This window comes from Protopterus annectens, chromosome 16.part0 (assembly GCF_019279795.1).
Source record: "Protopterus annectens isolate FY-2018-M chromosome 16.part0, PAN1.0, whole genome shotgun sequence".
Taxonomy (NCBI): Eukaryota; Metazoa; Chordata; order Ceratodontiformes; family Protopteridae; genus Protopterus; species Protopterus annectens.
This window is the reverse complement of record NC_056750.1, coordinates 442,493,302-442,508,489: the sequence shown is the minus strand read 5'-3', so window position 1 is coordinate 442,508,489 and position 15,188 is coordinate 442,493,302. Positions and strand designations below refer to the sequence as shown.

At 38.7% G+C, this 15,188-nt stretch overlaps 1 protein-coding gene across 4 annotated transcripts in view; it reads right to left on the bottom strand.

Annotated features, from left to right (window-relative positions):
* Window positions 1-15,188, bottom strand: part of DENND1A (DENN domain containing 1A) — a 4,751,104-nt gene that overhangs the window by 1,563,676 nt on the left and 3,172,240 nt on the right. For all 4 annotated transcript variants that reach the window (XM_044058260.1, XM_044058262.1, XM_044058261.1 and 1 more), the window contains exon 12: window positions 9,934-10,035. In XM_044058260.1, the coding sequence (XP_043914195.1) occupies window positions 9,934-10,035 (102 nt within the window). The remainder of the gene's footprint in view (window positions 1-9,933; window positions 10,036-15,188) is intronic.

Here is a 15,188-nt window from a genome sequence, read left to right as displayed (position 1 = left end):
AATATGTCAGGTTGTGAGGGCAGCTCTTGTGCACAGCCCTCTTCAGGTCATCCCACAGATGTTCTATTGGATTTAGGTCTGGGTTCTGGCTGGGTGATTCCAAAACTTTAATTTTCTTCTGGTGAAGCATTCTTTTGTTGATCTGGTGAAGCATTCTTTTGTTGATCTAGATGTATGCTTGGGGTCATTGTCATGTTGAAAGGTAAAACTCCTCTTCAACTTCAGCTTTCTAGCAGACGCCTGAAAGTTTTGGGCCAAAAGTGACTGGTATTTGGAACTGTTCATAATTCCCTCCACCTTGAATAAAGCCTCAGTTCCAGATGAAGAAAAGCAACACCAAGGCATGATACTGCCACCACCAAGCTTCACCATGGGGATGGTGTTCTTTTGGTGATGTAAAGTGTTGCTGTTTTGCACCAAACGTACCTTTTGGAATTGTGGCCAAAAAGTTCAACCTTGGTCTCATCAGACCAGAACACATTTTTCCACATGCTTTTGGGAGACTTGATGTATTGTTTTGCAAATTTTAGCCAGGCCTGGATGTTTTTCTGTGTAAGAAAAGGCTTCCATCTTGCAACCCTACCACACAGGCCAGACATATGGAGAATACGGGACATTGTTGTCACGTAGTACACAACCAGTACTTGTCAGAAATTCCTGCAGCTCCTTCAGTGTTGCTGTAGGTCTCTTGGCAGCCTCCCTGACCAGTTTTCGTCTTGTCTTTTCATCAATTTTGGAGGGACGTCCAGTTCTTTGCAACGTCACTGTTGCCCCATACTTTCTCCACTTTTTGATGACTGTCTTCACTGTGATCCATGGTATATCCAATGCTGTGGAAATTTTTTGTACCCTTCTCCGGACACCTTTCAACAATGAGATCCCTTTGATGCTTTGTAAGCTCTCTGCGAACCATGACCTTTGCTGTAGCAGGCAACTGAGTAAATGTCAGGAAAATCCTACTAGGACAGCTGAACTTTATTTGTGATTATTCAGAGTCTGATGGCAGGTGTGTACCCAACAAAACAATGCTGTAATTAAAGCAAAAGGTGTTTCAACAAAGTATTAGTTTAAGGGTATGCACACTTATGCAACCAGCTTATTGTACATTTTTTATTTTTTATATTTTTCCCCTAATAGATCTGTTTGCTTTTCAATTGAATTCTACAGGTTATAGGTATGGGCTGGCATGGGGGCAAACTGATGGCTGTTCGCAGGTACAGATGAGAAGGGAGGGGGTATTGGCACCAGCTGTGGCAGACCAACCTGTCTCCTTAGTGTAGAAAATTCACTCCATGACTTCAAAGGCAGAGGCAGAAGCCAGCAGCTGGGGAACTTGAAGACCTTGAGATATTTGGGTCCACCGGGCCAGAAGAGGGTACAGGCATAAACACAAATGCAAACCTCTTACTGTCACCTTTTGAAGATTTGGAGTCCTTGGCTGAGTGTTGGTGACCCTTACTCAACCTGTCCTTCGGTAAAAAAGGGAAAGCGCCACCTAGGAGGAGGCCCTTCAAAACAATCTTCACACTCCTCTCACTGACTGCCCTTGAACCAAATCCCTCACAGATGACACTTGGGAGATTCCAGGTAGGCAGCCCCCCAAACAATAAATGCACTTATTGTGTGCATCTTGCAAGAGGAGTTTGTGCCCACAAGAAACATATTTTTTAAAATCCTTCAGATCCATTGCAGTCAAAACCACTGGAACAGAGATGCACAATGAGAGAAACAAGTCTAGACTTGCACTAAAAGCTAAACACACTATTTATTTTATTTATTTTTATCTTAGAAGAAAAACTCCAAAGATAACGACGACTATACAAGCCTACTTATTAGAAAATATATGGGCAGTGAAAAAGCACACTGTTAGTTGGGAAAAGTCCATCACTAACTACACACCACAAAGCAGCTCTAAAAAAACACCTAACTGCCTAACCTAACACCATACTTGAATACCCTAATGCAATTCTAAGGGGTAGGGGACAAGTAGAACAAAGAATAGCAAGAAAAAGGATACACCAAAAATGGAGCAAATATTGAACTGTTATCTGGAATGACTGCAAACTTAATCTGTGGTATTCTCTAGGTAGTGGAGGATTGTGGCTAGGGAGGTGCAGCCCAGCAAGCTGAAGTCTTATGGAATTAGCTAGCACTAGATCAGAGTCAGACCAGATCAGGGTTGTTGTTAGCAATTTGGGGGCCTCCAGACACTTCCAGTCTAACCATCACCCTGTCACCGCCACCCCTCCTAAGCAACCTTTTAGTTCATACTGCAAACTTATAGGAGTAGTGCATACAGGCTGACCATAGTTACAATGCTCTTACATTGCAAAAGGTCTGTACACCATGCTATATTGGCCAATCTCAGAGGGACATTTACAGTTACTGACATTTAGTTCCAACAATGATACATTAAAACAACTCTATGTACAGGTTTGGACTTAAGTAAAATGGAACCCTAGGCCTTATGTGTCAGCCCCCCCCCCCAATACACACATACTCCCTTCAGTCTAGGATTCCCATACTATGCACATTCCTTTTTCTTCTACTTCTCACATTTTGTCTTACTTTTCAGTTTACTCAAGAATCCATAACCATCTATGTGCTCTCAAGTGTATTTTAGTTTTTTTTTTTTCTTTTTACACTTTTTCATTCAATGATGGCTTAAACAGAAATTATAAATAAGGAAAGAAAGTCAATGCTGATGGTCAGCTTTAGTTTTACTTGCATCCTTTCAACACACCTTCACTAACAAGACAGCACAGTAATAAACATTTAGAAAATAACTCAAATAAGCCAGTGCCCAAGAAGCCATGGGGTTATAAATGCTCTGGCCTAAACAAAAAACATGAGTTAGAAAAGAATTTCAGTCTTATTTTTTTTTCTTTCAAGGATGACATAAGTTCATAAATTGTGCCCAAAGCTTACTTTTTAAATCTGACAAAATAGTACATTACAATAAACAAGCCAGTTGCTATTGTGAGGATACACAGGTCCTGTCTGGGAATACTGCCTGCCCCACCAACCCCCCAAAAAAGACAGTCACTGCCTATGCATCCCTGTGGTTTTAGACTGGGATGAATGCAAGGGTTCAAATTGCCACAGTCATGTACTTCAAGTGTCTGTTGATATACACAGCATGCCTTGTCACTCCTCACCCCTAACTCCCCCAAAGGCAATCACCTGTACATGTGCCTGATGTGTGACTGTGATGAAAGTGAAAAAATAATGATAACAGTAATGTATTCTACTTTGTTGCACCTAGACAGTACACTGCCCTTACACAAGCTATGGTAACCTTCTTTGTACACCTCTGAGGTCTGTAAGAAAAATAAAAGAAACAATGACTACACTGGTCACAGTCCAAACACAACCTATAATGACCTCTTGTGAATGCCTCTAAGGTGTGACTGTGATGAAAATTAAAGTAATAACCACACAATCCCTATCCCCCACATAACCTACAGCAGCTTTCTGTACACACACATCTGAACAGGGTTGGTTTTAGAATGGGTACAGTTGACAGCAGAGGCCATTATCAGCATTGTTCTAAGAGGGTCATATCACAGCCCTGTTCAGGCTAAAGAGTATCATCATAAAATTGATATATTTTTCCTCCTCATTTTCCCCAACTAGCAACAGTTTTGTGGGTCCCCACACAGTCAAGGATGACTAAATGGAGCTTCCGTGTATCCATTTATACAGTATGAGGAGTGGAAGCCACAAGAATCTTAGAAGATCTAAGTGTCTGAATGTTCTGTGATATATGTTATGTCTTTATGTCTTACATCAGAAATATAATTACTTGTTAGCTGCATTTTTTACTTATACCCAGGAAAAACAATGAATGTGCCCTGGCATTATTGGGTGTATGCACAGATAAAAATCAGTGATATTTTGTACACACAAACACACACATGCATAAACTATAGCAGTACTAGTTTTGTACTTATTTCAGCAAACAGAAATATACTGTGCCAAACTGGTACTGCCACGCCAGATCAGTGACTGCTGTTTATCAGTAAACAGCAGCAGGGGAAAGTCACTTTTATTTACCTCATTGAGCAGTAATGCATATCTGTCACTGTCTCTGATTTCACAGACCTTCCCTGTAGGGTTGCTACCTTTCATCATGGATAAAACTGGAGTAAAGCCACACCCTTCATGTCAACAATAACCCCGCCCATCCCACCCTTCTCCCACCCACATTCTGCCTCTTTTGTGACATCACAATTACATCACCTAGCGGGGAACGCCCTCTATTCCCATTTCTGATGCCTGCTTTCGGCTGCTTTATTATGCTTTTCTGTAAAAAAGCATAGTAAATCAGCCGATTTACAAACTCCGATAGTCTGTTTTCTTTTTGAAACAGAATACCAGAGTTTGTACAGTGTTTTCCGGACTACCAGAGAATGAGTTTGATTTCTGGATAGTCTGGAAAAAAAACGGAGGGGTGGCAACCCTACTTCCCTGATTTTGTTCATAATTTTGTTCCGTCCTTTGTAAAAAGTTTGATTTGCTGGTAAATTATTTGGGATTATAGTCAATTAATCCAGACATCAGATTTTTATACTTCTCATTGTCAAAAAAGTAAATGTTGATGCAAAAGGTGTTATTCTATTAACTTTTAACTGAATTACAGTAATATTTAAAAAGTGTTTCTGATTTTGAGCCTTTATTCTGCTATTATTTTCAGCTTTGCCCAGAATTCTTGATCAAAGAAGTTGAGAGTTATTGTATTTGGGTCTGCCAGCACTAACAAAATTCCCTGAAAGACAAAACCATTCCTGAAGATCAAAAACATCAACTCTTCTTAAAATCCAAGGTATTCACTGAGATCAGTCACTCTGGGCTGTTGATTTTTCAAGTGCTTACCTTGCTCATGTTCATTACCAGCTTTATCCTAACAGGGTCCAATCACATCCCTGTTCAGGTTAAACAGCGTAATCAGGAAATTAATACATTTTTTCTCCTCATTTTTCCCCAATCAGCAGCAGCTTTTGTGGGGTCACCACACAGTCAAGGATGATTAAGGGGGCCCCTGAAGCCACAGGTACTGCAGGTACCTAAAGCTGGCTATGTTGTTAGTTTTAGTGGACAGCATGCCCAACAACGGGGTTTAACTAAGCCAGGGGCAGTATGCTAATTGGAGATATAAATAAGAGTTATTACCCACTTGGTTTATTAAGTCTACAAGATTGTTGCAGTAGCTTTGATTGGTTTTACAGACATTACAAAATATTAAGATGAAATAACTTGCTGTGGTTGGTGTCTAAAAGCGGCTATAGATCAGATAACCAGTAGGTTGAAGCCAGCCAGAGAAGGCAACATTGGATACTGGATTTTGAACGGCGCAGAATGTTTATAACTACAGGCCAACATGATGGCTCACAGGTTAAGGCCTCAAATCGCCAAGGTATGAGTGTTCAATTCTGAGTTCTGTTTACTCTGTTTGTGGAGCTTACACATTCTCACTGTGCTGAGTAAACGTGATTTTTTTATTCAGATATTCTGGTTTCTTTCCAAACACTGAAGGTTGAAATGGCCCTGGTTGTAGTTTGAAAATTTCTGGAATTAATCAGTTTGCTTATCTATTTAACAAAAAACACATTAGAAGAAAACTTAAACATGTCACTTGAAACTGTATACACAGACAATATTCAATCGACAGTGCAGACATTTTTAGTGAATCTGATTCTTTGGTTAATATTCTGCTTTTTCATTTCAGCCAGTTCAGTGTGGAATGAACATTTCTTGTTTCAGTTCAATTATAACTTAAATCATCTCTAAGAGAAAATGTTGCCGGTACACTTAGTGCTGAAGTAAATGTCTACAGAAGTCACTGATACATTCGTCGACTGTTATCTTTATAGGGGGAACACTGGGCATGTTAACAGATTTATTTATTTTAAACAGACACATGGACTGAAACACCAAAGGCACTATTACTAGTGGAGGAAATGGGACCGGTTGGTACTTAATACCGCTTTGATTTTAAAATAACAAAACATGGGACTTGAGAGGATATACATCCCGGTCTCTGGTCACAGCTATGATGTTATTACAAATACAGTGTGTGTGGAGTGTCTAGGCATGGTGAGAACAGCATATATCAATGCCCTGCCCATGGGGGTTGGGTTACATATTCCACTCATGGTGCCCCACACTCAAGGCCCCTACACAAAGTTCCTGTACTTTTTATAACACATTTCGACATTTTGTAAGGTAAATAAAAGAGACAATAAAATAATGTAATGCACCACAGACCAAGCAACGGGAAGCTCATTGCTCTGATTCAGTGATATTTAGGATGTGGATTAGTGCAATCAAAATGTACCTCCCAACCTTTCTTTTTGAAAATGTACAACACAGTACATGACAAGTCAGCAGAATGCATGACACAAAATAAAACGAGAATATAATAATGTAACGAAAAGAAGAACCAAATGCACCTACAGAGTACAGTGTTAATGAATGACAGATCATAAATGAGTATTAATTTATGACAAAATGCTGATCTGCAATGTGCAGAAGCACCTTCTTCCTATAGCACAAAGGGGTTTTACAGCTAAAATGAGTGGCAAACTGCCTGCAAATGGTCTCCTGTGATCAGTGTGTACTACCTTATTAAACAAACTTAAATAAAGTGTGACAATGTGAGGCATCAACTGAAACAACAGAAAATAAAAGATTATCATACATTAACACTTTTAGAAACGCTGTGAAAGACCTTCTTTCAGTAGTAGAGTGGTTCATTTATGGTGAGGGTGTTGACTCCTGCAGCACAGATATAAACGATGAAATAGTATTAGTAGTACTTCTGATATGCAATCTGCAGAAAGGGGAGCACAGACTGTACATGTCAGCACACCTTTCTTACTTTGGCCCATGGATAACCATACCAAACAGTTTCACTACAAATGAACCTATGGCTATGCCCACCGTTTTACCAGTCCAAGACTATTGTGTTACCTTCACTCACAGCTGCATTGAGACTACTTTCACAACCACCCAACAGAAAGTGAGAACTTCTTTGGCACACCTGATGTTAATGCCAAAATGGCTGACCACACTGGGGACTGTATACTTGCTAAGATGTAGCTATGTTATAATCATTCCTGGCATTCGGTGCACCAGATGGGAAGAAACAGTAGTAGAAGGGTATTTACCTACTTTACATATTATAAATGAAAAAAAAAAAATCACTGCACAAATTAAGAATAAAGCTGAGCTGTCTTTGCACACTGTAGTTCTCTTGAAGCATTCACTATATTGTCATCTCCTGTCAGGAAAACAACACATCTTTAAGAAATTTCATATCCTTCTCCAGAGGTAATTTACTAAGTCCTTTAACAATAACTAACATTTCTTGCTTTCTCCAATACAAAGTAATTCTTTCTTTCTTTTGTTCCCCAATAGTTCTTACTGGTTAGCATATCACTATGTACCAGATATTAAGCAGACCCAGTAACAGCCAGCGATCCTTGATACAGTGTTAAACTGGCATGAGCTTGTACTCTGCATCTGCCCAAGTAGGCTTGCAACCAAATTGCAGAATGAGGTGCTTGACTTAGTGCAAATGTTGGGAGTTTACTGCCCAGTCAGTATTTTTAAGAAAAAATATAAAATTTGTACTTTCTTGTTCAAAAGAAAGAGACAAGATTCTGTGTAGCTGTCATAATCAAACATGAGTTCCGTGTCAGATGAGCAAAAATTACTTACACAACTGTTACTTGTAAAAGCAACAACAGACTCTGAAATGACAGATGCTAGTGAACTTAAATATACATTTTTACAACTCCAAACACAAACAAACTGTTCAGGCAGTATTGCGTACTCTCAGCATCCCAAATAAAAATAGACAAATACAACTTTGTTACATGTTGTAAAAGGAGACATTTCCCCACTGTGCTACTAGCATTGATAAGCCCAAGTACAGAAACCTGCCAGCAAAAATGGCAGTTGTTGATGTTATATTCACTCATCTGATACTTCTAAATGCAAATACCTCTCAAGCTCTGTTGTTAAAATACAGAAATCTGACAAAATGATACGGCATAGCCTACACCTGCAAGCACCTTTGTGTTGCCACACGCCTACATAGTTTACTTAAGTATCTACAACAGAAAGGAGGAAGGACATAAGCAACATTATATATTGTATTAAACAGATAAGAATAAAATTATACAGCTCAAGGTGTACTTAACAATCTGAGTAGGTAATGAGGACAAAAGATAGCAAAATTCAGTACTTCTGTCCTGCCTGTATTACTATTTCTATTGATTTAACTTGCTATTATGTTTACTACTGTACTCTTCAAGCTTTTCACCCCAGGCTGCTGCAAAAAAGGGCTTGTTTTCCCAGGCACACCATCCTAGTAAACAAAAGAAAGAAATAAATTCATTCTGTTTGACATTCACCATAACTTTTGTAAATGTTCTTTATGGAAGAGTGGAAGAAGGCTGAAGTCACAACTTCTAATTATATTAGCTGCTTCTGTGCTAAAAGAATGGGACTTGCATATACTTCTTGTCTATTTTCCTCATCTTTTTTAGCAGTGGGCACATTATCAGTGCAACATCCCTTGGCTATTAGGTACTTGTTCTTTTGCTCGTGAATCCAATTTCTCAGGTATGCTTTGACATAGCATTTGCTCTCCAATAAAGTCCTTGGCTTGATAGTAGATTAGTAAAATAGCCTTTTATATACAATCTGTATGCATGTAACAAACAAGTGATCACTATAATCAAAACCACAAATGATTAAATAATGCAAAATATAATACTAGGTCTAGAAAATGCATAGCTATAGGAAAAGTAGAACAATAAATGACTTTGTAAATTCTTATGTAGCTCTTTCCTTAAGCAAATTTCAAGTAATACTCTCAACAGCTGAAGCCTGGAATGACAGTGTTTATGCTGCAACAGCCCTCAGAGACTAAATACTGCAAATGTCATGCCAAGTCTCTCTAGTGGAGCTGTGGGGAAGCAATACATACTACAAGGACTTGATCACAGAAACAATTATACTTCAAACAATAACATGAAAACAAGCACTGCACTGCACAGTACCTAGTTATATGTAACATTTACGAACTCGCTCTGCAGTCCTGCAAGGAAAAGTCATATTTGTAAAAGAGCGCAAAATGACTAGACTTTTCTTCAGCTCTTTGTTATCTATTCTACCTTTAAAGTTTAAAGTAATTTCCAGATCTGACATCAAAGTCACATTTTCTACTAGCTGAACCTTTAAATAACACTGAAAACATTATATATTTTTTCATAAAACATAAAATAACAGAGATCATTGGGAAAAAGAAAAGTGAATCATAAAGAAATGGCAAATTGAATTTCTTTCCCCTGCAACAGAACTTGGATTAGATCAAAGTGTGCTACTGTCTTTCCTTGGCCTGATGCAGTTTATCACCTCTGTTATCTCTCTTTGATCTGCTAATTAAGAGTACTTCAGTAGCAGGTGGTGTTGATATGATGCGACACAAATTGGACACATCTCTTTCTTGCCAAGTGAAAACCATTTAGCCAACAATACCATTCCTTTATTAAAAAAAAAGAAGTGGAAGTGGATGGGAAGGACAGTAAAAGGTATGAGTGCAGGAAGAAAAGAATCGTAGCTAAATACTGGGGCGAAGATAACTAAATGAAGGATCCAGCCACAGCAGTAATGAAAATGGATTTTGAAAGAATGAAATTGGCTTTGACAATTATGTTGCCATAGAAAAACAAGCCCTTAGACTGAAACTAAAAAGTACACTGAACTACAAACAAAAGTGAGCTCATACTGGACCTTCACCCTTTTAGCTTCAATACCAAACTTGCAACAATTTAACCTACTATAGTAAACGTCTTTAGGAAGTAATAATTTCAGAGTAGATTTAACAAAATATCACTTCATTAGTTAAGTGATTCAACTAACCACGTCATTTGGGAGACTTTGAAGATCATCAAATGGTGTTTCCAGTGTATTAGTGTCCACATTCAGTAAAACTACGTCATCCAGAGCCATACTTTTAACTTTCTGCAAGAGAAATAAGAGAGGTTTTTACTAACACACATAAAGATAATGACAAATATGCCATCAGAAAAATATAAAGTCACAGAATGAGTAAAATTAATGGTACAAAGTTAGGAACAAGCAGTTACTTCACTGTGCCAATGACATCTAAAAACCACACACAGTTGTTATTTAAGGCTAGAGATCCATAATGGATCCCTGCAATGTAGATGACTTACAAACAGCAACATGATGCTAGAATGCACATAGCTGCTGCAAATGTGGGGATATAAGCACATAGTTACAGTGATAACACTATATGTAGTACTACAGCTCCAAACTTACAATAACAAACAAAAACTAAACAAAGGAACAGAATGCTACATCAAGCCACTACTGCTGTTAGCTCACCACACATTTCATCCAATAGAATTATTCATGTCCGTTTTCCTAAATATTTCCACTGCTGTTGTATTACAACTACTCAGTTAAAACCACTGAAATGTATGTTCTTTGCTTATATTTCAATGTTGCGATCTGTAACTTTGTAAGCATATTTTCTTCTGCTTTGTGCCTTTCTCTGCCAAGATCATGGCTGAAAAACGTCTTCAAACCAGCCCACTTATCTGGTTATCAAACAGTAAATAAAAATAAATAATGATTGTGACTTGGTAAAGTCATGTTGACTAAACTGTGCATCTCCCTCCCTGACATGGATCATACAGATTTTCCATGGCCTATAATTTGGCCTCCTCATTCCCTACAATTGTAGTCCATTACACCATTTTTTGTCCACAAGATCTACCCAGTGGCTCCCTTTTGTGCACCTAACTGGCCCATTCATTATTAGGGTGAAAGCCAGTGGCCCATTCTTTCCCCGGTGACAAGAAGAACTAGATGTCAAAGAGTAGGCCAATCTACAGATCCTGCAAGAGTATCCTATCCCCACCCCATCCTCTGCAGCCAGCAAGGTCTTTTAACTGCCTCTGGAGAAGCATGAGTGATTCCATACATGTACAACCTCCCAACCAAGAGCACACAGCTTGCAGCCAGGCACACTAGCCTCTCTGTGTTGTGGTGAAACACCTGCATTCCCACAGGTGTCACCAATGCAGCAACAAGCCAAGAATACTTCCCCCTAGGATGGGTGAACTAACATTAAACACACCCATCCTCCTCCCAGTCCCTCAAGTTAAAAAAAAAAAAAAAAACAAACATGGAAGAGATCATCTGGGATGTGGTCATGGCTTTATCCCAATACACCATGAAGCTGGGCATTATACCATTTCTTAATAAAAGTAAACCTCCTAAATACAGGGGATGCACATGCAAACACTCACACAGCATCACAAAGTTCACATTCTGCTAGTAGCAGTTACCTCTACAGATCATTTGGAAGTATGCCCTACTAGGAATGTAGCAGAATCAGCATTTCTAGCACTCAGAGTTGACAGACTTTGATCATGCCTCTCTCTCTCTGGGCAAAATCTAGCAATTTTAGTATGTGAAACCTGGTAGGCTGCCCTCCACAAAAATAGGCTGGGTCATCCACCTTTTTTCTCACGTCATTTTGGACTATAAAGATATATTGGGGGGGCGGGTGTCAACAAGAGGATGGTGTTAAGCAACAGTTCCATAGTAACATAATGAACAACCACTTGATGTGCATGAAGGAAATGTTTAATAATTGGCAGAAGTCCATCTACTCACTCCTTAATTGGTTTGTGTCTTCTTGAGGTATTCTGTGTTATGCTAACAGTGGACCCTTGGGGAAGGACAGCTTAAATAATCTGCCCATTTGCCATTTTCTAGTCTTATAGATTCAGGTCACCATCACTTTCTGACCTATAGTAATACTTCTCAGCTTCTCTCATTTATGTGCTGACAGTGTTCTGTATAGTTTTTTCTGAAGAAAAAAGTTTCAATACGTTCCACCTGGAATGCAGTTTTCTCTTCAGCAACAGGATTGCTGGTACAGCAGTGGTAAAGTATAAGCATAAACACAAAAGAAAATTATTTATCCTGTGCTGCAGGGGGTTCATCTCTAACAGTTTTATCAAGTCTTTCAATAAATTTTGTATCCAATTCACCAGAAAATGGGTGTTCCGCTGTAGATATATGTTTAACACCATGTTATTTCACAAATTACTTTTTTTTTTCAGCTGTTGCCATCTAAGACTGGCAATTTTTTCAGGCAAGCCATTTAATGCAAATACTGCCCTTAGCAACAATATTACTGACTCCATGTAGATCACCTTCAGCCATTTTTAAGTGGTCAAGCACTGTGATTAAGAACAAACTAAGCCTGCTAAAGGGATAGCTATGTCAAGACATATATTCTGCTATGGTCTGTTTGGCCATTCTCCAAAATGCAAGACTGTTCATAGAGATGTTTGATTGTACTTAACTGGAGTAGAGCACTGATCCACATGGAACTTTATTTAGGCTCAACCCAGGACCACTGTCTGGTTAAGGGACTTACATAGAATCATAAAGGAGGCAAAGGGAATCAAGCCCTGGTATTAGAGGAGCCAGGTCGTTAACGGCTCATAGCCATAATCAACTGTGCTAATTGCACAAAAATTGTATAGTGCTAGGCCCTTTACAATATGGTTTTGTTAAAGGAAGATCATGTCTTCTTAATTTAGTAAACTTCTTTGAGGAAGTCACGGAATCTGTAGATAGAGGCCACAAAGTTCAAGCAAGGCCTTTGATACTATTCTTCATGATAGAATTGTAAATAAGCTTAAATATAGAGTTTTATGTTGTAAAAAGTATGGCAAACTGTCTGTCAGCAGGAACTTGTGTATTTAAGTAGCAGGTGCCACCTCAGAAAGCAAAAAAGTTGACAAGCATTTCCAAGGGTTCAGTACTGAGACCCTTACTGTTTGGAATGTACTTCTCAGACCTCTGACAGGGTAACCCAGCTATATAGCTAACTAAATTTGCCAATGAATGTAAGACTGGTTTTGTTCACTCAGCAAACAATACTGTGATATTACAGAAAGGCTAAACCATATAAATCTTGGGAACATTAGCAAAGGGCTTAAATTAAATGCAAAGAAGTGTAACATTGTCACATTTGGCAAACAAATTTAGGTAGCACTCCACATCAGAATTATAAGGTTGTCAGATATCTCAGCACCTTTGTACACAACTTCCTAGGTTTTGACCATCATGTAGCAATAGTAGTTGGGAAATCCTATCTGGCCCAGTTAATAAATAAAGGCATCTTATCCATATCAAAAGATGTCAGAATTACAGTATACTCTGCCCTGACCAGAATATAATGCCACTTTTAGTATGTGTGGGTGTATGTATGTATCTATCCAAACATAGCACATAGTTAGAAAGACACCAGATTCCTAAAAAGATCACCAGACCAAAACCCTTCATCTACCAAGACAGGATTGAAGTTCTGTTCATATGTAATCTGTCTCTTACAGACTCTTATGAGATTTATTTACAGCAGTCTGTGCTGTTAAGGACACTCCTTGGTTTCCTAAACCTCACCAAAACAAACAGTATAACACACACACAAACTACAGACTTGAATTTCATTCAACAAATAAGCCAGACACAATGGATTGTAGTACATCCACATCTCCTGAATAAGCGTCTGTTGCATTTAAACAGAGCAATACACTTGCTTCTTTTAAGGCAGATCTTGAGGCCTGGAAGGATACCCTTAAATTGATCCCAGGCCTGACTTATTTTGCCCTATAAGGATGGGTACTTGACTCTGCTTTGTAAACTGCGTGTGTGTATGAATATAACACTGTAACCCTTCACCTTCCTTTAAATTAGAAGCCCTCATGCTTCACTACTGCCTACCAAATGCAAACCTTTTCCAAAATGCATACTTTTTTTTTCAAAACACAGTTCTTTAAACAGACTATTGACTTCACTATATGTCAAAGCAAAACAGACACTGGATTCCTCTCATCACACCCTCGAGCTGTACAAACCCTTAACTTTTTCAAGCAATGCCTTAGAAAACTAAAATACTACTTTATCATTCCAATAAAATTAATTTTATACTGTGGTGATATATATCCTAACTACTTTACACCATGCTCACATCCCTTCATGCAGCCTTCGTAATTATAAACACACCATTAAAACTGCCAAATGAATGTCTAAAGCATATACAAAAAAAAAAAAAAAAAACACAAAACCTCAATGCTTGAACAGCGTACTACTGACCAGCCATCCCAGTCTTCCCTGAGTCATAGAATCACAACTTCAAACTACACTACATGTATGTGAGACTACACAAACAACAGAGCATGTTGTGCTCTATCCTAGTCTCTTGGAGTGACTAGTATACTCTACAGGCTCCTACAACTATCAGCTCCTGCTACTACAGAGACAGTCATTATAGCCATTCAACCAAACAGTAACAGAGACAGTAGATGGGCCATGTACACTGTCAAAATAATTCCCCTTCAGCAGCTGATAAGTTTATACATCGACTTACTGCCAGCTTCAGCTTGGTGATACTAATTATATGCAAATTTAATATTAACTGTTACAAACAATCCTGGCCTTCATAGCCATCCTGATATAATATCTATGGTCTAGCCTAACTACTAACACAACGAAAAATAACACCCACTAAAACACGCACCACTGTCAACTGGATTTTGGCAATTAGGCCTGGCAAGCCAGCACGTAAAAATCTACTGCCAATCATTAGCGGACCGGAGTTCCGCTGTGGCGACCCCTAACCGGGAAAAGCCAAAAGACAAACAAACAAACAGGTAATATTACTGTAGTTAGTACTAAGCTTGGTGTCCAAATAAACACATAACATGTTATTTGATTACCATTACATTTCCACTCCTATCACAGCCTTCCCAGAAAATTAGTGTAGATATTTGTGATCTTCTCTTTCTAACAAATAGTTATATATAAACACACACACACACACACACACACACACACACATGCTGACTTGTTATTCACTGAATGAAACTCTGAAAATGGGACTTTTAACATTTTTTCCATGGGCCACCTGCAACCCCAAATACTCCCTACTTCTAAATGCTTTACTTCTAAGACTTCTGCACACTGGGGAAGGGGGCAAATCAGAGAGCCTTTTCACATCTTCAGGCATCAAAATCATGTTAAGCACTCATCATGTGTGTGTGTGTGTGTGTACACACAGATACAGG